Below are 27,768 nucleotides of genomic sequence, written 5' to 3' on the forward strand. Positions count from 1 at the left end.
ATCCTAATCATTTGAAAAAATATTAGGCCTACTATGATGCATTGGGTAGGACACAATATTATGATTATGATAATTTAGAGTAGGACACAATATTAATAGAATAAGGCAAATACATATGGCCTACTAAAGCAGTTGATGCCAATAGAGAAAAGCATGAATGGAGCCTAAGTGGTCTTGACACAGAGATATATCAAAGCCAATTTAATTTATGGGAGCTTGACATATGTTGGCTAAAGTCATATTTATAGCAGTGATGGCGATTACGCGTGTCGGTATGACAGCAGCGTCTCGCCTTTGTAAATACTGTACGTGCTGCAGTTGTGTGTGCGCGCCGCTGGGCGAGTCTCCGCCGCTGCCTTTTTTCAGAGAAAAGGAGAGGAGAATTAGCTCCGGGAGAAGGGCCGTCGCCATTATTGGGAAGCTGGAAAAAAATCCACTTTCACATACGCAATCTCTTGTTAAATTGATAAGGACGTTACCAATTTGTTGCATTAGGCCTGTTTAGAAGAAACATTGTATGGCAAGTGCAACAAACTCGACCGGTGTCCGGTGCATGATCGATCCAGCATAATGTTGGCACAACAATGGACATAATAATTGGTAAAAAGCAACGTGGTGAAGCAAGGAGAAGACGGCGAAACAAGTTTTTATACGCCTTTCATTTTTAACGAGGAGAGAAAAATAAAAAAATAACGTTTTTAGCTTTGTAGTTTTATTATCACCAAAAAAAATGAACAGATGAATGGAATTGAAAACCATCGAAATGCAGATTTACAATTAATCTGTAAAGCGAACAATAATAACCTATTTATAGTTCTGTCTGTTTGGGAATCAGAAGAGCCACATTATTTTTGTTTCTTATGTCCATGCATTTCAGGCGGCCAGGGCTGCGGCAAGCGCTGGCCTGACGGATGCAGGGAGAATGCGATGGTATGTATTCACTTTCTCCCCATTTTAATCTGGAACACGGATTGAAACCAGTGTTCGAGCTAGCCATTCTCATGATCAATTTACGCACATTTATGTATCAGTTGTCTGTTACAAATGTATCTTTGAGTGAATAGGGTGATCAGGTTAAAGTGAATTCAGAAATACGAGGTAAATGGGTTTAGTTACGAGTCGGCAATTTCGTCTGTGGACAAGAGGCCTGGCGTGGCCAGTCCTTTCCATGAAAATTCATTCCAAAACCTTTGTTAATCCATTACAATATGCATAAGGAGTTGTAACCCGCTATATTGACGATTTCGAACAATATGGCGCAATTATGTGTGTCCTTCTGCATTTAGAAAGCGATGTATCTTTACAATCAGAGGGTAGGATAGTGACTTGCTTGTTTTCACTTCCAAAGAATTTGCCTGTTCAATCTGGTGGTCTGTCAGGCCTAGCTCAGCTGAGCGCAATGGACTTCCTACTGTGCCTTTGCTGGGCAATTTAGACATGGTTTTTATATTGGTTTAGAATTTGAGATGCCTCATTTAGTAAACAATAGTAATGAAAAAGGTTTTGTTTTATTTAATGGCAGTAGCCTATGTTAACATATTTAATTTCAATATTGAAACTGTACATCATATATATATATATATATACACAGTGGGGAGAACAAGTATTTGATACACTGTCAATTTTGCAGGTTTTCCTACTTACAAAGCATGTAGAGGTCTGTAATTTTTATCATAGGTACACTTCAACTGTGAGAGACGGAATCTAAAACAAAAATCCAGAAAATCACATTGTATGATTTTTAAGTAATTCATTTGCATTTTATTGCATGACATAAGTATTTGATACATCAGAAAAGCAGAACTTAATATTTGGTACAGAAACCTTTGTTTGCAATTACAGAGATCATACGTTTCCTGTAGGTCTTGACCAGGTTTGCACACACTGCAGCAGGGATTTTGGCCCACTCCTCCATACAGACCTTCTCCAGATCCTTCAGGTTTCGGGGGTGTCGCTGGGCAATACGGACTTTCAGCTCCCTCCAAAGATTTTCTATTGGGTTCAGGTCTGGAGACTGGCTAGGCCACTCCAGGACCTTGAGATGCTTCTTACGGAGCCACTCCTTAGTTGCCCTGGCTGTGTGTTTCGGGTCGTTGTCATGCTGGAAGACCCAGCCACGACCCATCTTCAATGCTCTTACTGAGGGAAGGAGGTCGTTGGCCAAGATCTCGCGATACATGGCCCCATCCATCCTCCCCTCAATACGGTGCAGTGGTCCTGTCCCCTTTGCAGAAAAGCATCCCCAAAGAATGATGTTTCCACCTCCATGCTTCACGGTTGGGATGGTGTTCTTGGGGTTGTACTCATCCTTCTTCTTCCTCCAAACACGGCGAGTGGAGTTTAGACCAATAAGCTAAATTTTTGTCTCATCAGACCACATTACCTTCTCCCATTCCTCCTCTGGATCATCCAGATGGTCATTGGCAAACTTCAGACGGGCCTGGACATGCGCTGGCTTGAGCAGGGGGACCTTGCGTGCGCTGCAGGATTTTAATCCATGACGGCGTAGTGTGTTACTAATGGTTTTCTTTGAGACTGTGGTCCCAGCTCTCTTCAGGTCATTGACCAGGTCCTGCCGTGTAGTTCAGGGCTGATCCCTCACCTTCCTCATGATCATTGATGCCCCACGAGGTGAGATCTTGCATGGAGCCCCAGACCGAGGGTGATTGACCGTCATCTTGAACTTCTTCCATTTTCTAATAATTGCGCCAACAGTTGTTGCCTTCTCACCAAGCTGCTTGCCTATTGTCCTGTAGCCCATCCCAGCCTTGTGCAGGTCTACAATTTTATCCCTGATGTCCTTACACAGCTCTCTGGTCTTGGCCATTGTGGAGAGGTTGGAGTCTGTTTGATTGAGTGTGTGGACAGGTGTCTTTTATACAGGTAACGAGTTCAAACAGGTGCAGTTAATACAGGTAATGAGTGGAGAACAGGAGGGCTTCTTAAAGAAAAACTAACAGGTCTGTGAGAGCCGGAATTCTTACTGGTTGGTAGGTGATCAAATACTTATGTCATGCAATAAAATGCAAATGAATTACTAAAAATCATACAATGTGATTTTCTGGATTTTTGTTTTAGATTCTGTCTCTCACAGTTGAAGTGTACCTATGATAAAAATTACAGACCTCTACATGCTTTGTAAGTAGGAAAACCTGCAAAATCGGCAGTGTATCAAATACTTGTTCTCCCCACTGTATATATATATATATAAATAATCACACACACACAGTATGTATATGTTTCTATTTACATGAGTGATTGTATCGCAATAATATAGTGTGGTTGTTTTTCTGGTTATACTTTGAGCATCCTCTTGCCTAAACATCAGTCTGTTACCATGGTTATCCCCTGGGTATTGTCTGAAAGAAGTCTGCCTAAAAAGATGCAAGAGTCTACAAGCCAGAATGTTTAATAAAATGATATTTACACTTACTTTACCAGTTGTCCATGCTGTTGGTCCTTTTGACGGTAGGAGGTGGAGATGGGGTATCCACAGGAAAGTGTTGTTTACCCAAAATGTTGCGGCACCGGTAGGTCCTCTCGCTTGTATTTTCAATCTCCTGATGCATTGCACATGATGCACAATATGTAAACAATAGCCGAATGTAACCGAACGTAGTCGATCGAAGCACGTTTCCTCGTAATCAGTTGGAAGTGTTTGTGAAATTTGCCATCTGATTTACGTGGGACAACGTTCGGTCTGTGGTTCGGTTAGGCTCAGCCATATTGTGCAAGTGTTTATCAGGTGCGAAAAACCGATATACAGACCAGTGTACTGAAGGTCGTGTTGATAACGCTTCCCTGTGGCTATTCTGTCTCAGATTACCTCCGACATAGGGACAAAATCGTCAGGCAACAGGTAAAGTAAGTTGAAATGAAGTTTGTTCAACATTCTGACTTGTAATGGGACTGTTAGGGAATGCTGAGCCTACATGTTAGAGACGAGTGTATTTCACTCTCGGATTCTAAAAGAGGCCAGTCTTGTCATACTTGGCTTTTCCTGTTTGTGCATTGGTTCTAGTTATGGAGCATCTCCAGTATGGCCCCATCTGTGTATACAATATACTGCTTGGCAACTTGACAAACAATAGTACCTCAACTTACCTGATTCTAAAGGCGTCAGCATGCTTAATTTCAGCTGGCGGCTAGCCAATGTCGGCTAGGTGAACCAAACGAGTGTGCTCGCATACACCCTTAAAATACATTCGCTTGAAAAATGAGAAAAAAGCAGAAATAAACTCAGCAAAAAAAGAAATGTCCCTTTTTCAGGACCCTGTCTTTCAAAGATGTTATGTTTGTTCCTTTGAATAATGACAAACCGGGGTGTAGGTTGAACTACTTTTAATAAACTGATACTTTAGCTAGCAATCTCCTTGTGTAGCCATGCAAGGCATACTTCAACTGCCCCCCCCCCCCCCCCCCCCCGCATAGCCTGCTGGGTAACGTAGTCTTCATGTTATTAACACATAACACATCTTCCTTCCTTTGAAAGAAAACTACTTTTTCTCTGTAACTAAACATGTTACATCACATGTGTTTACTCAACCTGCATAACATGCAATTTTCAATAACACACATTCCTTTCCCTTTTTTTTTCTCAACTAAATGCAGTCTCTGTCCAACAATACTCTATTGTGGCTCTATTTCTTTTCACATAAACAAAAACATCCAATCCAGGTGGCCCTTTTTTATTTATATATATATATATATATATAAAAATGTTTTTGTTGCAATTCTCAATAAGCCTTTCAGGGGCTCTGACAGTCCTTTTTGGTCGTTCTGCTGAAGTGCTTCGTGAAGCAGTTGGACAGCGTTCATTGTCAGTCAGGGTGTTCTGACTGAATTGTCCATTGGTAAAGGCATTTGACACTTCAGCAGTATCCTCCTGATGATCCTCAGTCCCTTGAGTGAATGACTGAAGCCTTAGATCCACTCTGTTTCGTCTCAGTTGTGATCCATGCTCCGTTTGGATCTCATAGGATCGCGGTGCAACTTCTCTCTGCACGCACCCTTGCTGCATCCAGGTTCCTGTAGTGATGTCTCGGAGTCGTACATGATCTCCAGGTTTCAGTTCAGGTAAGTGTCTTGCACTTTTGTCGTGTCGCTGTTTTTGTTTGTCTTTCTGTTTTTCCTTTGCGAGTTTGACGTTGTGAGCACCTCTGGGTGTTAGCAAGTCCTCATGGATGGGTAGGTTGGTTCTGATGCGACGTCCCATCAACATTTGTGCAGGTGAAAGTCCATTCCGCAGCGGTGCGCTGCAGTAGATCAGACTTTTTAGGAAGTCCTCCTTTCCATCATGTGCCTTTTTCATCAGACCTTTGACAATTTTGACTGAACTTTCTGCTAAGCCGTTGGACCTTGGGTAGTTGGGGCTGGAGGTGTTGTGTCGAATCCCCAGTCGTTAGCAAACGATCGGAATTCAGAACTGCGGGCCATTGTCTGAGTACAGTTCAGACGCAACCCCATGTCTTGCGAAGACTGATTTCAGGTAGGTGATTACAGCTTTGCTGGAGGTAGTTGGCAGTGTTGCTACTTCAGGGTAGTTTGAGTAGTAGTCGTAACAACAATGTGACTTTTGCCATTGCAGTCAAAAAGGTCAACTCCAACTTTTGTAGTAGGGTCGGTTGGGTACTGGATGAGGCATTAGCGGTTCTGCTTACTGCTTTGGCCTGTAGGTCAAATACAGTTCACATGAAGCAGTGGTCTGGCTGATTTCCTGGTTCATTCTTGGCCAATACATTACTTCTCGTGCTCGTCATTTGCATTTTTCCTCACCCAAGTGGCCCTCGTGTATTTTCTGTAGCATTTCTTTGCGTAGTGTCATGGGAATGACAATCTTGTTGCCTTTGAACACTATGTCATCCACAACAGTGAGCTCTGCTCTGCACATCCAGTAATTCTGTATACAGTTGTTTATCTGTGCAGGCCATCCTATCAGTATTGTTTCTTTCAACTCTGTCATTGTTTGGTCAGCTGCTGTCTCTCTTTTGATCTGCGCCATTCTCTCAGAAGACACAAGAAGGGATGCAACGATCATGTCGACGTAGGCCTGAATCTGTGTTTTTCTGTGTGTCGGCGCTCTCTTTCTTGTCGACTGCTTGAGAAAGAGTGTCGGCGGCGAACATGAACTTTCCCAGGGTGTAGATAATCTTCACTTCATACTTTTGCAGTCTGATCAACATTCTCTGGATTCTCATTGGACAATCATTCAGTGGCTTCGACATGATTGACACCAATGGTTTGTGGTCGGTTTCTACTTGGAAGGCTTGTCCGTAGACATATTGGTGGAACCTTTCGCACGCATATGTACTCCCCAGTAGTTCTTTCTCTATTTGTGCATACCTTGTTTCTGCGCCTGTCAAGGCTCTGGACGCATAAGCGACACGTTGCCATGTGTCATCATGCTGTTGCAGAAGAACTGCTCCCAGGCCAAACTGTGATGCATCTGCAGAAATCCTTGTGCTTTTCTCTGGATCATAAACCTGAGCACTGGCTCTTCTGTGATTGCCTTCTTTAGGTTTTTGAAGCAGTTTTCCTGCTCATGGGACCATTCCCATTCGTTTTTCTGTTCCAGAAGACATCTGAGTGGAGCAGACTGTGCTGACAGTTGAGGTATGAACTTTGCAAGGTAGGTGATCATGCCCATGAAGCGTCTCACGTCGTCCTTGTTCTTCGGGCACTCCATGTTGTTGATGGCTGATGTTTTCCTCGGCTCTGGTTTGACTCCATACTCTAAAAGTACGTCTCCCATGAAGGTTAGTGTTTTCACACCAAACTCGCATTTGTCCATGTTTAGCTTCAGGTTGACTTTCCGTGTCAGGTCCAGCACTTGTCTCACTCGTGCGTTGTGTTCTTATTTTGTGGACCCCCAGACGATAATGTCGTCCATCATGGTCTCTACTCCTGGAATGTGCTCGAAGATCATGTGAATCATCTTGTGGTAGACCTCTGGCGCTGAGAGAATCCCATATGGTAGATGAAGAAATCTGTACCTGCCCTCAGGTGTGTTGAATGTGCATAGCCTTGAGCTTGCATCATCTAGCTTCATTTGCCAAAATCCTGATGAGGCATCAAGCTTTCTGAACCACTTTGCTCCAGCAAACTGCGACATTATCTCTTCTCTGGTTGGCAACTTGAAATGCTCTCGCTTGATAGCTTTGTTGAGATCTCTCGGGTCTAGACATATCCTGAGATTGCCGTTCTTTTTCACCACAATAACCAGTGAGCTTATCCAATCTGTAGGTTCATCCATTTTTGTGATGACGTCCATCTTTTCCATGCGTCCGAGTTCCTCCTTGAGCTTTTTCCTCAGTGCAAATGGAACTTTTCTGCACGCATGCACAACTGGAGTAATTTTGTCATCAGTACATATTGTGTTCTCCAGGTAAACATCCGAGACCCTCAAACACGTCCTTGTACTCAGCCAGTAGCGATTCTTGGTCATTTTCAGTCTTTGATGTCACTACATACACTCTTTTGACCAAATTGAGCTTTTCACATGCACTGATTCCAAGAATAGGCTGTACACTCTTTTCCACGATCAGAAGCTGTGCTTTGAACTGTTTTCCTTTGTGCTGTAAAGTTACTATGCAGCTTCCTTTAACTGGTACGTTCTCCCCAGTATAACCAGTAACCTTGATTTTCACAGGGTATATTTTGCTCTTCACTTTCAGGGTTTTGTAGTCATCCAGCGACAACAGGTTTACCTGAGCTCCAGTATCGAGCTTGAATGGTATTATAGTTTCATTCACAGTCAATGGCACAATCCATTCAGCTTTTACTGCATTGCATATTTCCACAGAATCAACAAAGAATTCTTCAGTCTCCTCTTTGACTGTGTGAACCTTTTTCGTTGTAGCCTCAGCTTTGCAGCATTTTGAGAAATTATTCTTTTTCCCACAGTTGTTACACGATTTGCCATATGCAGGGCAATTTTTTGGCTTGTGGATAACTCCACATTTTCCACATGTAGTGTTTAGATTTTTCTCTTTTGCTTGTTTTTGTTTTGTAAAGCGTTGTGTGTGTTGCTCCTCTCTTTTTATTGCACTGACGTCTCATCCCTGCTCAGCTCTTTAGCTTGTGCTCTGGTGGTTTCAGCTGCTCCACACATTCACTGCTTTATCCAAAGATAGATCTTGCTCACGCAGCAATCTCTCCTTGAGTCCATTATCAAGTATGCCACAGACTATCCTGTCTTTCACTAGTGAGTCTTTCAGATTTTCAAATTCACACGTTTTGCTCAGTGTGTTCAGCTCAGTCAAGTACTGGTCAAAACTGACTCCCTGTTTCTGATCATGAGAGAAAAACGTGTATCTCTCAAACGTGACGTTCTGGCTTGGTACAAAGTACTCCTCAAATTTAGCCATGAGCACAGTCAATGTCAAGTTTGCCTCGTCTAGCTGAAAGCTATTGTAAATGTCCAATGCATCCTCTCCAATAACATGCAGAAAAATGGAAGCTTTGAATTTGTCATCTCCCCCTGCGCCACTGGCTGCTAGATAGATATTGAATCTCTGCTTGAAACGTTTCCAATTGTCAGCTAGTTTGCCTGTTAACTGCATAGGAGTAGGAGGACTAAGCCTATCCATGACTGGAAACAGGTACAGTTTCAATTTCTCTTACTTCGGTAGGTTGCTCATCAACTTGCTCGTCAACAGATTCCAGTGCAGCCTCGCTCTCGCTGCTGTCACTCTCGCTGCTGCGGCACGTTGGCATTGCTCTTGCAAGCTAGCATCTTCGACTACTCACGTCACTTGACTTGTGGTAGAATGTTACATTTTTTGTCGCAGAAATTTGCAGAGTTACTCCTTTCTTTTCTCTGTCTCGTCATAGCGACTACCAATCTGACACCATGTTATGTTTGTTCCTTTGAATAATGACAAACCGGGGCGTAGGTTGAACTACTTTTAATAAACTGATACTTTAGCTAGCAATCTCCTTGTGTAGCCATGCAAGGCATACTTCAACTCCCCCCCCCCCCCCCTCGCATAGCCTGCTGGGTAACGTAGTCTTCATGTAATTAACACAACACAAAAGATAATTCGTAAAAATCCAAATAACTTCAGATCTTCATTGTAAAGGGTTTAAACACTTGTTTCCCATGCTTGTTCAATGAACCATAAACAATTAATGAACATGCACCTTGTGGAATGGTCATTAAGACACTAACAGCTTACAGACGGTAGGCAATTAAGGTCACAGTTATGAAAACGTAGGACACTAAAGAGGCCTTTCTACTGACTCTGAAAAACACCAAAAGAAACATGCCCAGGGTCCCTGCTCATCTGCGTGAATGTGCCTTAGGCATGCTGCAAGGAGGCATGAGGACTGCAGATGTGGCCAGGGCAATAAATTGCAATGTCCGTACTGTGAGACGCCTAAGACAGCGCTACAGGGAGACAGGACGGACAGCTGATCGTCCTCGCAGTGGCAGACCATGTGTAACAACACCTGCACAGGATCGGTACATCCGAACATCACACCTGCGGGACAGGTACAGGATGGCAACAACAACTGCCCGAGTTACACCAGGAATGCACAATCCCTCCATCAGTGCTCAGACTGTCCGCAATAGGCTGAGAGAGGCTGGACTGAGGGCTTGTAGGCCTGTTGTAAGGCAGGTCCTCACCAGACATCACCGGCAACAATGTCGCCTATGGGCACAAACCCACCGTCGCTGGACCAGACAGGACTGGCAAAAAGTGCTCTTCACTGACGAGTCGCGGTTTATCGTCGAAGGAATGAGCCTAAAACACTGAGGCCTGTACTCTGGAGCGGGATCGATTTGAAGGTGGAGGATCTGTCATGGTCTGGGGCGGTGTGTCACAGCATCATCGGACTGAGCTTGTTGTCATTGCAGGCAATCTCAACGCTATGCAATGTCATCCTGACATGACCCTCCAGCATGACAATGCCACCAGCCATACTGCTCGTTCTGTGCGTGATTTCCTGCAAGACAGGAATGTCAGTGTTCATGGCCAGCGAAGAGCCCGGATCTCAATCCCATTGAGCACGTCTGGGACCTGTTGGATCAGAGGGTGAGGGCAAGGGCCATTCCCGCCAGAAATGTCCGGGAACTTGCAGGTGCCTTGGTGGAAGAGTGGGGTAACATCTCACAGCAAGAACTGGCAAATCTGGTGCAGTCCATGAGGAGGAGATGCACTGCAGTACTTAATGCAGCTGGTGGCCACACCAGATACTGTTACTTTAGATTTTGACCCCCCCCCCTTTGTTCAGGGACTCAGTTCTTGAATCTTGTTATGTTCATACAAATATTTAAACATGTTAAGTTTGCTGAAAATAAACGCAGTTGACAGTGAGAGGACATTTCTTTTTTGCTGAGTTTAGTATTGTTTGTCCATTTTGAGATGCCATAGCCAGTATACACTTCCTCAAAACAGTCAGAATTAATCTAAGATCATTCAAGAAATCTGTCATTAATTTTGACATTTTTGCAGAGGAGATCTTAGTCGTTTGGTGCAGTATTTCTAAATGACATTTTTTTTAATGAAAATGATTTTTCTCTCATTGAATGACAACAGACTTTACTAAAGAATGCTTACTGTTGACCAATCACTGACGAAGGGGCGTAGACTTAGGGTACCGACTTCGGCTTGCCTCAAGAAAAAATGGCGTGTCCCTGAACAACCGAAAAAACCCTTACCGAAGTCCATAATGAACAAAAACGTCATAAAATGTCATCATATGCACGAACTCTTCCGAACTGTTTTGGCTGGGAAGCATGCGGATGCCTTAACACTGGCGATGAGGGATTACTGTGTGCATGTAGTAGACTGGATTTGCTCATTAGTGATTGTCTGTATGGTGGGCAGATTTGTCTTCTGTTCTCTTTGTTTGGCAACAGTATAAACATAGCAATTAGGAGGCTATTACAATAAGAAAAGTTGTGTTCTGCCTGATTGGTTTAGATTTTTGTTGCTGTCTGAGGTTCATGTTTACATACAGTGCATTCGGAAAGTATTCAGACCCCTTGACTTTTTCCACATTTTGTTACGTTCCAGCCTTATTCTAAAATTGATTTAAATTGTTTTTCCCCCCTCAACAGGATGCACCTGAGCTCAATTTCGAGTCTCATAGCAAAGGGTCTGAATACTTACGTAATAAGGTATGTTTTTTATTTTTTATACATTTGCTAAAGTTTCTAAGAACCAGTTTTCACTTTGTCATTATGGGGTATTGTGTGTAGATAAGGATTTTTATTTATTTAATCCATTTTAGAATAAGGCTGTAACAAAATGTGGAAAAAGTAAAGGGGTCTGAATACTTTCTGAATGCACTGTAAATGTTTGTCATTCATCCATGATCATGACATTCACGATCAAGGCCATAGTCGAGAGCATATATCCTTAATAGTGACCACCAAAGGTCCCATTTGGCAAGGAAACCAACACCACTGCCCAGCCCTTTGTCCGAAGTGGTCCTTGGCCACCCTCGAGATGGAGGACTTATCTTGCATAGTTATGAGGGACACAGAGACCATCCATCCCCTCAATGGTCTTGGCTAGCAATAGGTAGGATGGGATTCCAATCAGTGTGAAGAGTGCTTCTCCTCTTCCTCCACTCCCCTCCCTGCTCACAATACAAAACCTGCCAAGTAGTCCGAAAAAGTGCCCAAAAAAAAGATAGTACAGTAGAGCTTTATGGCTAGGGAACCGGACTACTTACTAACAGGTGAATGATCCAATCCCAAGTTGGCTATTGTAACACTGATTGATCCACTTAACATGACCAACATCAAATCACATTTCATTGGTCACATGCGCCGAATACAACAGGTGTAGGCTGTACTGTGAAATGCTTACTTACGAGCCCCTTCCCAACAATGCAGAGTAAAAAAACAAAACAATTATTTGTGAAATAAAAAATGAAATAGTAACAATAAAATAACAATAACGGGGCGATATACAAGGAGTACCAGTACTGAGTCAATGTGCAAGTGTATGAGGTAGTTGAGGTAATTCAGTATGTACATGTAGGTAGGGGTAAAGGTGACTTGGCAATCAGGATATATAATAAACAGAGTAGCAGCAGCGTGTGTGTTGCAGGATTTCTAATAAGCGTCCGGATTAGTGTCCCGCTCCTTGAGAGGCAGCTCTAGCCTTTAGCTCAGTGTGGATGTTGCCTGTAAACCATGGCTTCTGGTTGGGATATGTACACATGGTCACTGTGGGGATGACATCGTCGATGCACTTACTAATGTAGCCGGTGACTAATGTGGTGAACTCCTCAATGCCATTGGATGAATCCCGGAACATATTCCAGTCTGCTAGTGAAACAGACCTGTAGCTTAGCATCCGCTTCATAGGACCACTTCCGTAGACAGCTACGGAAAATACAGATGAAATACAGATAAATAGTATGGTCTGCAGCTTATCATGAGGTATTCTAACTCAGGAGAGCAGAAACTCGAGACTTCCTTAATATTATAGATTGCGCACCAGCTGTTGTTAACAAAGAGACACACCCCCCCCCCACCCCCCACTCAGAGAAGCACAGTAAATTACAGTCTTAATGTCCCGTTGATAGGATAGTCTCGAACGGAGCTCGTCCAGTTTATTCTCCAGCGATTGTACATTCACCAATAGAACAGAGGGCAGAGGTGATTTATTCACTCGCCGCCGTAGTCTCATCAGGGTGCCCACGCGCCGGTCTCTATAGTGCCATCTCCTTCGAGTGTCTGAGATTTGGGTCTGGTCCGAAAAAATCTCTCTTTCGCCTCCATCTCATTGAAGTAGAAGGCCTCGTCTAAATCGAGGTTAGTGATAGCTGTTCTAATGTCCAAAAGCTTTTTTTGGTCATAGGAAACAATGGTGGAAACATTATGTACAAAAAAGTTACGATCAGCGGGAAAAAAATACACAAAATAGCACAATTTGTGTACTGTAAGTATTGAAGGAGCCATACTATAAACGGTTCTAGCTTCTCTTGGCCAGAATAAACAAGTTATTATGTTGCCTTAAAATGTCCGCTTTACAATGCGGCGCAATTATCTCCATCACATGTATTGTAGTTGGTGTGATCCTTTTGTGGGCTTGTCAGTAGCCTAAATGTGATACGCATGTCATTGAGGTGAAGTACGTGGACCCATGGCTGAGCAGTCAGAATGGTGTGACTCCAGTCCCATGTAGAATCCTTTCAGGTGACACCTATCATACAAGGCAAGGAAAGAACATTTAAATCTATTTTTACTACATACCCCCTCAACATACAGTGCCTTCCAAAATAATTCACACCCCTTGACTTTTTCCACATTTTGTTGTTAAAGCCTGAATTTTAAATGGATTAAATTGAGATTTTGTGTCACTGGGCAACACACAATACCCCATAATGTTAAAGTGGAATTGTGTTTTAAAAAATTGACAAATTAATTAAAAATGGAATGCTGAAATGTCTTGAGTATTCAACCCCTTTGTTATGGCAAGCCTAAAGTTCTGGAGAAACATTTGCTTGACAAGTCACATAGAAGTTGCATGGACTCACTCTGTGTGCAATAATAGTGTTTAACATGATTTTTGAATGACTACCTCATCTCTGTACCCCACACATACAATTATCTGTCCCTCAGTCGAGCAGTGAATTTCAAACACAGATTCAACCACAAAGACCAGGGAGGTTTGCCTAGCAAAGGACGACACCTATTGGTAGATGGTTTAAAAAAAAGAACAGACATTGAATATCCCTTTGAGCATGGTGAAGTTATTAATTACACTTTGGATGGTGTATCAATACACCCAGTCACTATAAAGATACAGGCGTCCTTCCTAAATCAGTTGCCGGAGAGGAAGGAAACCGCTCAGGGATTTCGCCATAAGGACAATGGGGTCTTTAAAACAGTTAGAGTTTTTAATGGCTGTGATGGGAGAAAATTGAGGATGGATCAACATTGTAGTTACTCCACAATACTAACCTAAATGACAGAGTGAAAATAATAGAAATATTCCAAAACATGCACCCTCTTTGCAATAAGGCACTAAAGTAAAATTGGCAAAGAAATGAACTTTATGTCCTGAGTACAAAGTGTTATGTTTGGGGCAAATCTAACACATCACTGAGTACCAGGCTTCATATTTTCAAGCATGGTGGTGGCTGCATCATGTTATGGGTTTGCTTGTCATCAGCAAGGACTAGGGAGTAAAAATAAATAAAAATAAAAATGGATTAGAGCTAAGCACAGACAAAATCCTAGAGGAAAACCTGGTTCAGTCTGCTTTCCAACAGACACTGGGAGACATTCACCTTTCAGCAGGACAATAACCTAAAACACAAGGCCAAATATATACTGGAGTTGCTTACCAAGACGACATTGAATGTCGTGAGTAGCCTAGTTACAGTTTTGACTTAAATAGTCTTGAAAATCTACGGCAAGACTTGAAAACGGCTGTCTAGCAATGATCAACAACCAACTTGACAGAGCTCAAAAAATAATGTGCTAATATTGTACAATCCAGGTGTGCAAAGCTCTTAGAGACTTACCCAGAAAGACTCACAGCTGTAATCACTGCCAAATGGGATTCTAACATGTATTGACTCAGGAGTGTGAATACTTATGTAAATGAGTTATTTATGTATTTGATTTTCAATAAATTTGCACACATTTCTAAAAACATGCTTTCACTTTGTCATTATGGGGTATTGTGTGTAGTTGAGTTAGGGAAAAAAATCTATTTAATCAATTTTGAATTCAGTCTAACAAAATGTGGAATAATTTTTGTTTAGCTAATTCTTTGATTTTTGTGCTCTTTTTTTAAAATTCTGTCTGACAGGGTCATAGCAACATTAGGAATGACTGAGAGAAGCCTCTGTCTTTGCTACACCCCTGCACTGCTGTTGGTAAACCATGTAGCACACTAGAGGAAACGCCAACTAAATTTCATCCCCACTGTACATCTGCCACTCTATGGACACACATCCAGGTGTACTCTCCGATCGAGTGCCTGATTATGGCAGGATGAGTGTCAGCAGATGATAATGATGGCGAAAAAGCAAGATGCTAAGTCACCCACATACAACCTTATTGTGGTGGGTTTGTCAGGGACTGAGAAAGAGAAGGGCCAGTGTGGCGTGGGCAAGTCCTGTCTGTGCAACCGCTTTGTGCGCCCCAGCGCCGATGACTTCTATCTGGACCACACATCAGTGCTGAGCACCAGTGACTTTGGGGGCAGAGTGGTTAACAATGACCACTTCCTGTTCTGGGGGGAGGTGGGCCGGGTGGTGGAGGAGGGGCCGGAGTGCAGGATGCATGTGGTGGAGCAGACAGAGTTCATTGATGACCAGACGTTCCAGCCACACCGCAGTACTGCCATGCAGCCCTACATCAAGAGGGCGGCCTCCACCAAGCTGGCCTCTGCAGAGAAGCTGATGTACTTCTGCACGGACCAGCTGGGGCTGGAGCAGGACTTTGAGCAGAAGCAGATGCCTGAGGGCAAGATACAGGCTGACGGATTCATGCTCTGTGTGGACGTCAGTAGGGGGATGAACCGCAACTTTGACGACCAGTTGAAGTTTGTCACAAACCTTTACGGTCAGCTGAGCAAAACAAAGAAGCCCATTGTGCTGGTCTTAACCAAGTGCGATGAGGGAGTTGAACGCTACATCAAAGATTCTCACACCTTTGCCATCACTAAAAAGAGTCTTCCAGTGGTGGAGACGTCTGCGCGCTCTAACATCAATGTTGACCTAGCCTTCCTTACTTTGGTGCAACTCATTGATAAGAGCAGGGGCAAGCCCAAGATCATTCCTTACTTTGAGGCCCTCAAGCTCCAGAGTCAGCAGATAGCCTTGGCTAAAGACCGATACGAATGGCTAGTCAACCGCATCGTGAAGAACCACAACGAGACCTGGCTTAACACCAGCCGACGCATGCACACCTCTTCAGAGTTCAATGAATACGTCTTTCTGGAGGGTACAGCAAAATGCAAGAAGCTCTTCCAGCAGCTTGTGTACCGTTTGAAACAGGAGCACATTGAGAGACGTCGGAAAATCTATCTGAGCACTCTTCCTCTAGCACTTAGCTCCCTGGTGCCTGACCTGGGTGAGATTGACCAGCTGAGCTGGTCTGGGGTTCAGAAGGTCCTGGAGTCCAAGCAGCACTTTGCCCACTGGTTTGTGGTTCTGGAGGACTCTCCATGGGAGGACACGTCTCACATAGACAACATGGAGGATGAGCGCATCCCCTCAGACCTGCTGGAGACGGCCCCAGCCGAGGACATTTTCGACACCCACCTGGAGCACCTGAGGAATGAGTGCAAGCGGGCTGAGATGAGGCAGGAGTTCAAGCACAAGCTGGCCTGTTCTCCCTTTGTCACGCCTGGAAAGCCCTGGGAAGAGTCCCGCAGCTTCATCATGAATGAAGACTTCTACCAATGGTTGGAGGAATCAGAGTACCTGGACCTCTACAACCGCCACCAGAAAGAGATCATCGGCCACGCTAAAGAGGACTTCCAGGAGCTTCTGCTGGAGTACTCTGAGCTCTTCTATGAGCTGGAGGTGGACGCGAAGCCCAGCAAGGAGAAGATGGGGGCCATCCAGGAGGTTTTAGGGGAGGAGCAGCGGTTCAAAGCCCTGCAGAAGCTTCCAGCTGAGAGAGATGCTCTGGTGTTGAAGCATATCCACTTTGTCTACCACCCCACCAAGGAGACCTGCCCCAGCAGCCCACAGTGTGGCGACTTCAAGATAGAGCAGCTCCTGGCTTCACGCTTCCCAACATGCTACCCATTCTTCGACGTGAAGTCCCATTTTGGGGAAATGAAAGCAGACCGAATCAACCTTGTGATATTGGGCAAAGACGGACTGGCTAGGGAGTTTGCAAATGAGATCAGAGCTCTCTGTACCAATGATGACCGGTATGTGTTGGATGGGAAGATGTATGAGCTCACCCTGCGACCTATCGAGGGCAACGTACGACTTCCTGTAAACTCCTTCCACACTCCCACCTTCACACCCCATGGGTGCATGTGTCTGTACAACTCAAAAGAGTCCTTAACCTACGTCGTAGAAAGCATTGAGAGGTTGCGGGAGTCAACAATCGGTAGAAGGGACAGCCATATAGCTCAGCTTTTAACGTCTCTGCTCTTGGTTACTAAAAGGGGTGTAGGGACGTATGCAGATATTGGGGGAGAAACTGCTTTAGGTCTGATAACACAGGGACAGCAGGTAGCAAGGAGACTGCAGTGTAGCTTCCTAGACCCAGCCTCCCCTGGTGTGGGCTATGGGCACAATGTGAATGAGAGTCAGATCAACCAAGTATTGAGGGGTCTTCTGGACTCTAGAAGGAGCTCATCTTTCAGTAGCAGCTCCCCACCTCTGCCCCCTCAACCTCCAGGTCCCAGAGACTCTCCTCACCAGCCCAGCCCAGAGGCAGACATCCGCATCGTCATGTGCTTGATGTGTGGAGACAACTACGACGTGGAACAGCTCCTATCTCCCTTCCTACTGCCTCAGCACTGCAGGCCAACATCCAACAGTGGAACCTCAGTGATACTGGAGCAGACAGTGGGACCTCACAAACAGGTGATTGAGCTCTCCCTCCTTTCCTACCACGCCTCCTTCTCCCTGAGGAAGAGCAGATTAGTGCACGGTTACATCGCTGTGTACTCAGCCCGCCGCAAGGCCTCTCTGGAGACCCTGTGTGCCTTCCTGTGTGAGGTCCAGGACATCATTCCTGTTCAGGTGCTGGCCGTAGGGGAGAGCCAGGTGGAGCTCACAGAGAGTGAGTCTGCCAGAGAGCAGCTGGTCCAGGGAGAGGAGCTGGCCCAAGAGATAGAGGGCAGGTTCAACAGTGTGGTGTGTGGGTCCGGAGGGGTGGTGGGCGGCCTGCACAGGATAGAGATGTTCCAGCCCTTCCTGATGGAGGTGGTGGAGAAACGCAACATCGTGGAGGCCACTCACATGTATGATAACGTGGCTGAGGCCTGCATTAACGAGACTGCCTACTCCCCTCGCTGTAGCTCCCCCAGCCCCGGCACCATGTTCCTAGACTCTGACATGGATGACGTGGAGCCCTCCCCACCTTACTACGATGGCACACTCACCTCCCATGGTGGGAGCTTCAATCTGCCTGACCTGGACTCCAGCGATGTTTCTGTCATCTCTGACATCAGCTCCTTTGAGAACAAGCTCAACAGCAAAGCCCCTCTCCAGGTGAGACCCAAGCCCACTGTGACATTTGACTTCCGGAAGGTGGGCCGAAACCCCTACAACACAGACACCATGGGCCACCGTCGCTCCCTGCCCTCCGCTGTGACATGGGTGCCCGGTGGGGACGGAGGTTACGACCCCTCGGACTATGCAGAGCCCATGGATGCTGTGTCCAAGCCCCGGGCCAGCAATGAGGAGATCATATACTCTGTGCCCCACGACAGCACGCAGGGCAAGATTATTACCATCCGCAATGCCAACCGGATGCACTCCAACGGGAACGGCTCAGACAGTGAGGTGGACAGCAGCTCCCTGGAGCGCCATAAGAAGTTATCGGCGGCGGGGGTAAAGCCACGGCTGTACCGCGACCGCTCCAAACGCCTGGGCAAGTTCAGCAGCTTCCGCACCAGCTTCATTGGCAGTGACGACGAGATGGGGGCCCTGCCAAAAACCAAGGAGGATGAGTTCGGAACCCTGAAAGGAGACATCATCAACGAGGAGGGAGAGGACCCCAAGAAAAGGAACATTCTGAAGAGCCTGCGGCGAACTGCCAAGGTATGTATTGCTACAGTTAGTAGTCTCCTCTTAACTGCTAATGCGTAAACACTATGCTTTTCAGGCTTGAAAGACTATTCTCTTTCAAGTGTAGGTAATTGGCCAGCTTTGATACGATAAATGTGGTTAAGTAATGACAACATGGTTAATATGATTTTCCATGTAGTCTCTTTACTTTTGAAAACTCTTTTGATGGGTAATTGCTTGATTTGGTTTACTCAAAACTGTTCCTCCATGCTAATATGCTATTCATAGAAAGTAAGTTATTCATGTGAAATTCCAAAGTGTGTGGGTAGAATTTAAGAAGAAAGCAGCCTGTATTTCAGAGTTACTGAGACACTTGAAACAGCAGCTGTTGATTCTGATGGTGAATACATAAAGGCAAATCTTGCAGCTGACGCAGCTGAATTGAACATAGTGTTGACATAATGAACAAAAATCTAATATAGACATCTATGGTCATTAACAATGTCAACATTCCTGTGTGTCTCTGCAGAAAACCAGACCAAAGCCTCGGCCCTCTATTCCTAAGCCCCTGGAGAGCAGCTACTTCGGAGTGCCCCTGGTCAACGTGGTGTCCCCAGACAGACCTATCCCACTCTTCATCGACAAGTGTGTCCGCTTCATTGAGACCACAGGTAGGTCACTATTTTCTGTCTCTTCTTCTCCCCTGTGTGTGTATTTGTCTGATTCATTATGCTATTTGGCTTGGATGCTGTGCAAAACATACAAATAATATTATTTATTGATAATAGGTTAATTCTGAGGTAAATCTGTGTTGCTGAAGGATGAAACGGTGTAATTTATTTTGTTGCACTGTGATTGTTTTACTTACAATACACACATTATGTGGTTGTTTAATTTCAATGTGCTTTAGTGTAAGCTGTTCTGGGTGAGGGCGTTATCTTTCTTCTATTTACATTTAATAAGCAAAGAAGAACTAACTACCCTACAGCAAATGTAGTCAATGATCAACTGCTGTATTGCAGCAGTGTCCTCATTGACTTCACTGGAAATGGATGATGACATAATGCAGATGGTAGAGTTGATCTAATGAAGCATGCTTCCTGGTTTCCATCTCTGTCTGTCTGTCTCTCTGCAGGTCTCAACACAGAGGGGCTCTACAGGGTGAGCGGGAACAAGTGTGAGATGGAGAGCATGCAGAGGCAGTTTGACCAGGGTGAGTTGCTGTACCTAGTCCTGTCTGTCTGGTCTAAAACAATGTATCAGACCCATAGAGGGATTGCCTAATACTCACCACACTGTCTGTCCCCAATACCTGGACTAACCCTGGTTAGTTATGTGGCTAATCAATATATAGACACATGAGCTGCAGGGGAAATGACGTAAACATAAATGTATTTAGAACAGTGACAAAGTGACTGCCTCTGACACACTATCCCCATCCTTTTCTCCTTCTCTACCTCTTTTTCTCCCCCTTTCCTTCTATCCCTCACCTCCTTTCCTTCTATCCCTCACCTCCTTTCCTTCTATCCATCACCTCCTTTCCTTCTATCCCTCACCTCCTTTCCTTCTATCCCGCACCTCCTTTCCTTCTATCCCTCACCTCCTTTCCTTCTATCCCGCACCTCCTTTCCTTCTATCCCGCACCTCCTTTCCTTCTATCCCTCACCTCCTTTCCTTCTATCCCGCACCTCCTTTCCTTCTATCCCGCACCTCCTTTCCTTCTATCCCGCACCTCCTTTCCTTCTATCCCTCACCTCCTTTCCTTCTATCCCGCACCTCCTTTCCTTCTATCCCGCACCTCCTTTCCTTCTATCCCGCACCTCCTTTCCTTCTATCCCTCACCTCCTTTCCCTCTATCCCTCACCTCCTTTTCTTCTATCCCTCACCTCCCTCTTCTTCTCCCTCTCTCGCCTCTTTTTCTACATCTCACTTTCCTTTACGTCTCTTCTTCCCTCTACCCCTCTAGACCATGGGCTGGACCTGGTGGAGAAGGACTTTGCCATCAACACGGTGGCTGGGGCTCTGAAGGCCTTTTTCTCTGAGCTGCCAGAGCCCCTGGTGCCCTGCATCCTGCAAGTGGAGCTGCTCGAGGCCTTCAGTAAGACATGGAGCTGACTGGGGTTAGGGATGAGTTCTGGAGGGTTCAGTAAAACATTGATCATTAGAAAACCCTTTTGCAATTATGTTAGCACAGCTGAAAACTGTTGTGCTGATTAAAGAAGCAATAAAACTGGCCTTCTTGAGACTAGTTGAGTATCTGGAGCATCAGCAATCTTGGGTTCGATTACAGGCTCAAAATGGCCAGAAACAAACAACTTTCTTCTGAAACTCGTCAGTCTATTCTTGTTCTGAGAAATGGCTATTCCATGCGAGAAATTGCCAAGAAACTGAAGACAGCGAACATAATTGCAAAAGGGTTTTCTAATGATCAATTAGCCTTTTAAAATGAAAAACTTGGATTAGCAAACACAACGTGCCATTAGAACATAGGACTGATGGTTGCTGATAAACGCCTATATAGGTATTCCATTAAAAATCAGCCGTTTCCAGCTACAATAGCCATTTACAACATTAACAATGTCTACACTGTATTTCTGTCTACACTATAATTTGTCTACACTATAATTTGATGTTATTTTAATGGACCAAAAAATTGCTTTTCTTTCGAAAACAAGGAAATGTCTAAGTGACCCCAAACCTTTGAACGGTAGTATGTATATATATATATATATATAGTGCTGCATATGGAGTAACAGATGGAGTAACCGTGTTGATAACATATGAGTCATAGCATTGACCCCCTCCCTCCCTCCCCTCCCCTGTGTGTGTGCACAGAGATCAACGACAGGGAACAGAGGCTGTACACCATGAAGGATGTGCTGAGGAAGTTCCCCAGGGAGAACTATGACGTCTTCAGATTTGTCATGAGCCACTTACGCAAGTGAGTGCAGATCAGACTGGCCAACTGTTCCATTCTATGACCTTGCCCCTGACTGCATTGTGACTGAAACCGTTTGCACGTTTTGTAACGTACAGTATCAAGTAGCTCTTATACCTGTGTAATAATGTTGTTATGAGTAATAGTGATATTGTTGTTGATGGAAGTGTATTGTGTTGTCTCTCTCAGGGTGACCCAGCTGAGCAGACAGAACCTGATGACCAGTGAGAATCTGTCCATCTGTTTCTGGCCTACTCTGATGCGGCCAGACTTCACCACCATGGACGCCCTGACGGCCACGCGTTCCTACCAGACAATCATCGAGACCTTCATCCACCAGTGTGCTTTCTTCTTCTACAACCAGCCCCTTCTGGACTCCCCCACTGGCCTGGCTGGCCTCCCTGCCTCCCCCACCACCACCCTTACCGGGGGCTCTGCCTACTCCTGCTACCGCTCCTCCCCTCCCCCCACTGCCACGCACTTCAACCCCCTGCAGCAGTCGCCCCCGACCACCCCCCAGTCTCCCCTGCAGTCCCTCCTGACGCCCCTCCACCAACACCCCCACCATGCCCCCACCGAGCAAGAGACACTGTGAGAGACAAGGAGAAGGGAGCAGACGCTGCACCCCTGATCTGATGATGCTGGACCTTAGTCACGTACACCAACACATACACACATTGTTCGGTCATCGATAATAACATAGGTAAACAGAGAGAGGAGACGAGGAGCATTTGACAAATAAACTTGCCACTTGTGAACAGCGTCCCGCTGCCCCGCCCCTGCCACCTGTGTGCCAATGCAGATCACCATGCTGACTCGTCCACTCCACCCCCTATAGCCCCCGATAACCTGGAACCTGACTCTAGGACTCACTCACAGGAGGGCCGGGGGCAGAACAGAGTGGGTGTCATTGTTACAGTAAGCATCTCTTTGCCAACCAACTGTTCTTACCCTAACAATACACTACAATTAAAAAAGTCCAAGCCTCTATGTTAAGCTGGAAGATATGATTTGTGCCCATCACCATATTTTTATTTGTGTATAATAGTTTCTTTCTGTTTGTTAATAAAAGTAGCCACTGGATGTATGGACTGTGCCTCTCTCAGGGCTGTAGTCAGTAATGTACCACACAGCCGTGAGGGGAGCCTCCCGGTCTGCCTGTAGGGCCCCTGCTAGGGGGTTGGGGTGGGTTCAGTGGGGAGGAGAGGACAGTTCGGGAGAGGGGGGGACATCCAGGGATGTACTTTAATGGTCAGAATGTTGTTGGGGTTTTGTTTTTAAAAGGTGGTTGTTGGGCCAGAATGTTTTAGTGTGTTGAGTTCACAGCTCAAGGAACCATACCCATTGCCTCTCTGAAGGTCCTTCGTATATCAAAACGTTGTTTACATCCAAACCCTTGTTTTTGTATCCACATACTTATCTGAAGCACTTTTGAATTAGTGTTAAGTTCCATGAAATGCAAACTTGATCAATTGACTAGTTTGTTTTAATGTCCGGGTGGGCGTGGTAGTAGTTAAGAGACTCGTTAACATGATTCGGTCATTTAAAAGGTGTTCTTTTAGAGGATTCAGGGCTCACTTTATAACACCATGGAAAACCCAACCATGATATTGGTTTATTATTCCTCTTTCATCTTAGCCATGTTAGAAATAGTTTGTTCTGAGAATGCAGGTTTGAATAGCCTGGAGTTTCCCCTCTTTTTAGGACTGCTGTTGCTTTACTGATGTTTTGACTATGGAAGTCGCCTGGTTTGAGTGGTGGTGTTTAGGAAAGTGAGTTTGAGCCAGGGTCAGTTAATCAGACCCTTTAGGATCCAGGAGAGGGATGCTCTTGGTTGAGATCCACTCAATCAGTTAGGGGTTGATGATTAAATTGGCCACATTGAAGATTGATTATGGGAATGATTGACAGTAACATCAGACATAACATGGGAGAGGTTAGTTATACCAGCCCAGGCCTCTACATGTACTGTGTCTGCTCCACTGTGCTATCTGGTGGCCATGGAAACCACTGCCCTATTGCAAAATGATAGGTTGCTGGATATGTTGCTGTGGGTGTCTAGCCAATTGAGCTCTTTGTACTCATCTAATATTAAAGGACCTTAAACTGAGGCAAGGTGAGCATACCGAAAACACTACCACTGCAATTAACTACAGTACAGTAATAACAGTATATCCTATAGAGATGGAGCACATGTATGGACTCATGCTCAGGAATGTCAACAAAGCATAGAGTAACTACTGTAGCTCCAGTATACTATGGGGTTTATGTTTGGTGTTTAACTGTCCTCTCTCTTGTAGAAAAACAAACAAGCAGTCAATGTAAAGTAGTTGAATGAATACTCCTACTATATTCTCTAATCTATCAGATTAATGTGTTGCCCCATAAGGAGTGCCACAGGCACTTTCTGGGGATGATGGAGGATTGGCCAGGAGGCATGGCTGTACTCCATGTCGGCCATGTTGGATGTTGCTCATGCTGCCAGCTCAGAACAGATCAGTCAAAGCTATTGGTTGTACTGAGGGTCAACTAATTAATACTTGGGATCACTCACTGGTACTTATCTTTGGGGTTTTCCTGCTTTGGGAGGCAGTTGTCTCTGATTGATAGACTAATGCTGCAGTGACTCCTCACCCAGTCCAGGGCAGTGCAGTACAGTATTACCACACGCACAACAGATCAGATGGATAGGAAAAACAAACTGTCCCAGTAGAATGTGACTTGGCTCAGAGGACCTATGTAGCTACATCACTTCATTTCTGACACAACTTTGACAGATCTGCTGGTAAATGGGAGAAGAAGAAAAGCGAGAGCATACTATACTAAAATGGTTGTTTATTTGTATGTTAGGGGGTCTTTAGTCAATGGTAGAAAACATTTTGTGTGTAATTCAATGATTGAAAGTCCATTTTTACGATTTTGTGAATGGTTTAAGGCCACTTCAGTTTAGTGCATGATTTAAGAACACACCAAGGGAGAAGGTTCAACCATTTATTATTTTAAAACATGAAATTAGTGTGAGAACAAAACAATACAAAAGTGAAATACAGTAGCTTAAATCAAGTGAAAGATGAAGTACTGCGCATCTACAGCAAACCATGGAATTTGTCTGACAGAATGGTTTATGAAGATGAAAGCCTTATGTGATCTGTATCATAGTTAATAAATTGAATCTTGTAAAATTGTCCTCAGACCTCCTGTGATTATCTGTGTGCATGTGTAAGTGAACACCACACCACTTCCCTAATCATGCAGCAAAATGTACAGTAAGATCTTACAGCTACCTGCTTGTACTATTATTATTTTGCCTATTTAGCTGTTATTCTGTGACAGGAGTTATTTGTGATATTACAACGAAGTATATGTGTACACACTGCACACATGAATGCTATTTCACTATAATATATTGCATCTCAATCTCAAACCTTAGGTATGGTTATTTCAGAGAGAGAGAACCCCATTGAGGTAAAGAGGTGAAACTCTGCTCGAGCGCCTAATGTGAGTTAAATAATTAGGGACCATTGAAGGTGCCATTGAAACACATCAATAATTCACTGTCTACATCTACAACTTGTCAAGCGTGACTGCTGTGGGTAACTACTACTCTGTCTCATCAGGTTTCACTGTTTACTATCTGAATCATCGGATGCCACCTGGTGTTTGTATAACGATAGTGCCGGACCACCGTCATACCTATTTTGTTGCCTGATTCTTCATGATTGCTCACAGTGCTTGACTGGGACATCTTTAGGTTCCTATGGATTAAATGACTTGGAAAGGTCTTCCACAAAATATGTCAGGTGTATCAAGTTCAACCATGAGTTGAGAGGAGAGACAGTTGAGTTCCAGACAGACCAGTATATTGATACGATAGCAGCATAGATCCAGTCTCATTCATTAGCATGCCTGTGTGATGATGGTTGGCAGATGGGAAAGCTTGTGCATGCTAACCACATTCATTATCAACTAAAATGGTCCTCAGTTCAGACCTAATGCTCTGATTAGAATGTCATGCACACACGGAGTGTCTGTAGCAGCAATATATGTGTAATTATGCCTTTGTGCAATGTGTGTGTATTTACCATTGATCAGGCTCTTGAGGGCCCTTCAGGGCTGATAAGTATGGTCCTTTATGTTAAGCTGAGGCTGAAGTGATGTGGGGGAGTTCTGTCTGTCTGCACCTCCTCGCTCTTTCCTTCCCTTTTAATTACTAATACAGATGCACCCATGCCTTGTTAATCAGGCTAAATACAGAAATGGCTTCTATGGCACTTGGCATGAGATAGAATCTGCGTTATGAAATTGTAAGGAAAGCGTATGCACTGAATTGTTGTACTGTTCCTTATGCTGTGTGTACACAACACAATACAGTACATGCCTCCTGGATTTTATTCATATCTATCAGCGTTTTCTGCTGTCAGCAGATGAGGTTACCTTTTCAGTTTGCTTGCGGAAATGTCAGACATCAGGCCAGGGCTGACTTCCGATCAGATGTTTCATTCATGATCACTGGCCATTAGTTCTACCAATTACAATGGATAAACACTATACCACATGATCATCCCTTACAATGGAAAGATGTACACAATCAAACCATTGCAAGTTATTGGGAACACCTACCTAAATATTTTCCAAATCACACATAGGATCATATTTAGCATTTTGTACCACAGTCTAAATATTCTAGCCTGGAAGAGCCTATAGAGCATATCACGAGGTTACATACAGATTCACAACAGCCTCCTAAAGATTCTGCAATACGCTACTGATGGGAACAATGTTTCATCTATCAATAATCCATGAAATACAGTGAGGGAAGAAAGTATTTGATCCCCTGCTGATTTTGTACGTTTGCCCACTGACAAAGACATGATCAGTCTATAATTTTAATGGTAGGTTTATTTGAACAGTGAGAGACAGAATAACAACAACAAAATCCTGAAAAACGCATGTCAAAAGTGTTATGAATTTATTTGCATTTTAATGGAGGGAAATAAGTATTTGACCCCTCTGCAAAACATGACTTAGTACTTGGTGGCAAAACCCTTGTTGGCAATCATAGAGGTCAGACGTTTCTTGTAGTTGGCCACCAGGTTTGCACACATCTCAGGAGGGATTTTGTTCCACTCCTCTTTACAGACCTTCTCCAAGTCATTAAGGTTTCGAGGCTGACGTTTGGCAACTCAAACCTTCAGCTCCCTCCATAGATTTTCTATGGGATTAAGGTCTGGAGACTGGCTAGGCCACTCCAGGACCTTAATGTGCTTCTTCTTGAGCCACTCCTTTGTTACTTTGGCCGTGTGTTTTGGGTCATTGTAATGCTGGGATACCAATCCACGACCCATTTTCAATGCCCTGGCTGAGGGAAGGAGGTTCTCACCCAAGATTTGACAGTTCATGGCCCCGTCCATCGTCCCTTTGATGCAGTGAAGTTGTCCTGTCCCATTAGCAGAAAAACACCCCCAAACCATAATGTTCCCACCTCCATGTTTGACGGTGGGGATGGTGTTCTTGGGGTCATAGGCAGCATTCCTCCTCCTCCAAACACGGCGAGTTGAGTTGATGCCAAAGAGCTCCATTTTGGTCTCATCTGACCACAACACTTTCACCCAGTTCTCCTCTGAATCATTCAGATGTTCATTGGCAAACTTCAGACGGCCCTGTATATGTGCTTTCTTGAGAATGGGGACCTTGCGGGCGCTGCAGGATTTCAGTCCTTCACGGTGTAGTATGTTACCAATTGTTTTCTTGGTGACTATGGTCCCAGCTGCCTTGAGATCATTGACAAGATCCTCCGTGTAGTTCTGGGCTGATTCCTCACCGTTCTCATGATCATTGCAACTCCACGAGGTGAGATCTTGCATGAGCCCCAGGCCGAGGGAGATTGACAGTTATTTTGTGTTTCTTCCATTTGCGAATAATCACACGAACTGTTGTCACCTTCTCAACAAGCTGCTTGGCGATGGTCTTGTAGCCCATTCCAGCCTTGTGTAGGTCTACAATCTTGTCCCTGACATCCTTGGAGAGCTCTATGGTCTTGGCCATGGTGGAGAGTTTGAAATCTGATTGATTGATTGCTTCTGTGGACAGGTGTCTTTTATACAGGTAACAAAATGAGATTAGGAGCACTCCCTTTAAGAGTGTGCTCCTAA

The 27,768-nt window shown here is 44.6% G+C and overlaps 1 protein-coding gene across 1 annotated transcript; it reads left to right on the plus strand.

Annotated features, from left to right (window-relative positions):
* The first annotated feature begins 388 nt into the window (after positions 1–388).
* Positions 389–24,803, plus strand: LOC311142074 (rho GTPase-activating protein 35-like). The gene is made up of 8 exons (XM_084177635.1): positions 389–930; positions 11,066–11,125; positions 14,784–18,711; positions 19,208–19,349; positions 19,814–19,891; positions 20,645–20,776; positions 21,514–21,619; positions 21,806–24,803. Exons 3-8 carry the CDS (start codon positions 14,983–14,985, stop codon positions 22,209–22,211), a joined length of 4,593 nt encoding a protein of 1,530 aa, XP_084033761.1. The 5' UTR covers positions 389–930; positions 11,066–11,125; positions 14,784–14,982; the 3' UTR covers positions 22,212–24,803.
* Positions 24,804–27,768: the final 2,965 nt, after the last annotated feature.

This window comes from Coregonus lavaretus (assembly GCF_964263955.1).
Source record: "Coregonus lavaretus genome assembly, chromosome: 15".
In the NCBI taxonomy this organism is placed as follows: Eukaryota; Metazoa; Chordata; class Actinopteri; order Salmoniformes; family Salmonidae; genus Coregonus; species Coregonus lavaretus.

Bases quoted from the DNA above. Each gene is read 5' to 3' on its own strand.
- LOC311142074 (XM_084177635.1), top strand. From the start codon at position 14,983: ATGATAATGATGGCGAAAAAGCAAGATGCTAAGTCACCCACATACAAC. The intron at 19,350-19,813 runs GTAGGTCACTAT...GTCTCTCTGCAG, and splicing joins CCGCTTCATTGAGACCACAG to GTCTCAACACAGAGGGGCTC. The intron at 21,620-21,805 runs GTGAGTGCAGAT...TGTCTCTCTCAG, and splicing joins GTCATGAGCCACTTACGCAA to GGTGACCCAGCTGAGCAGAC.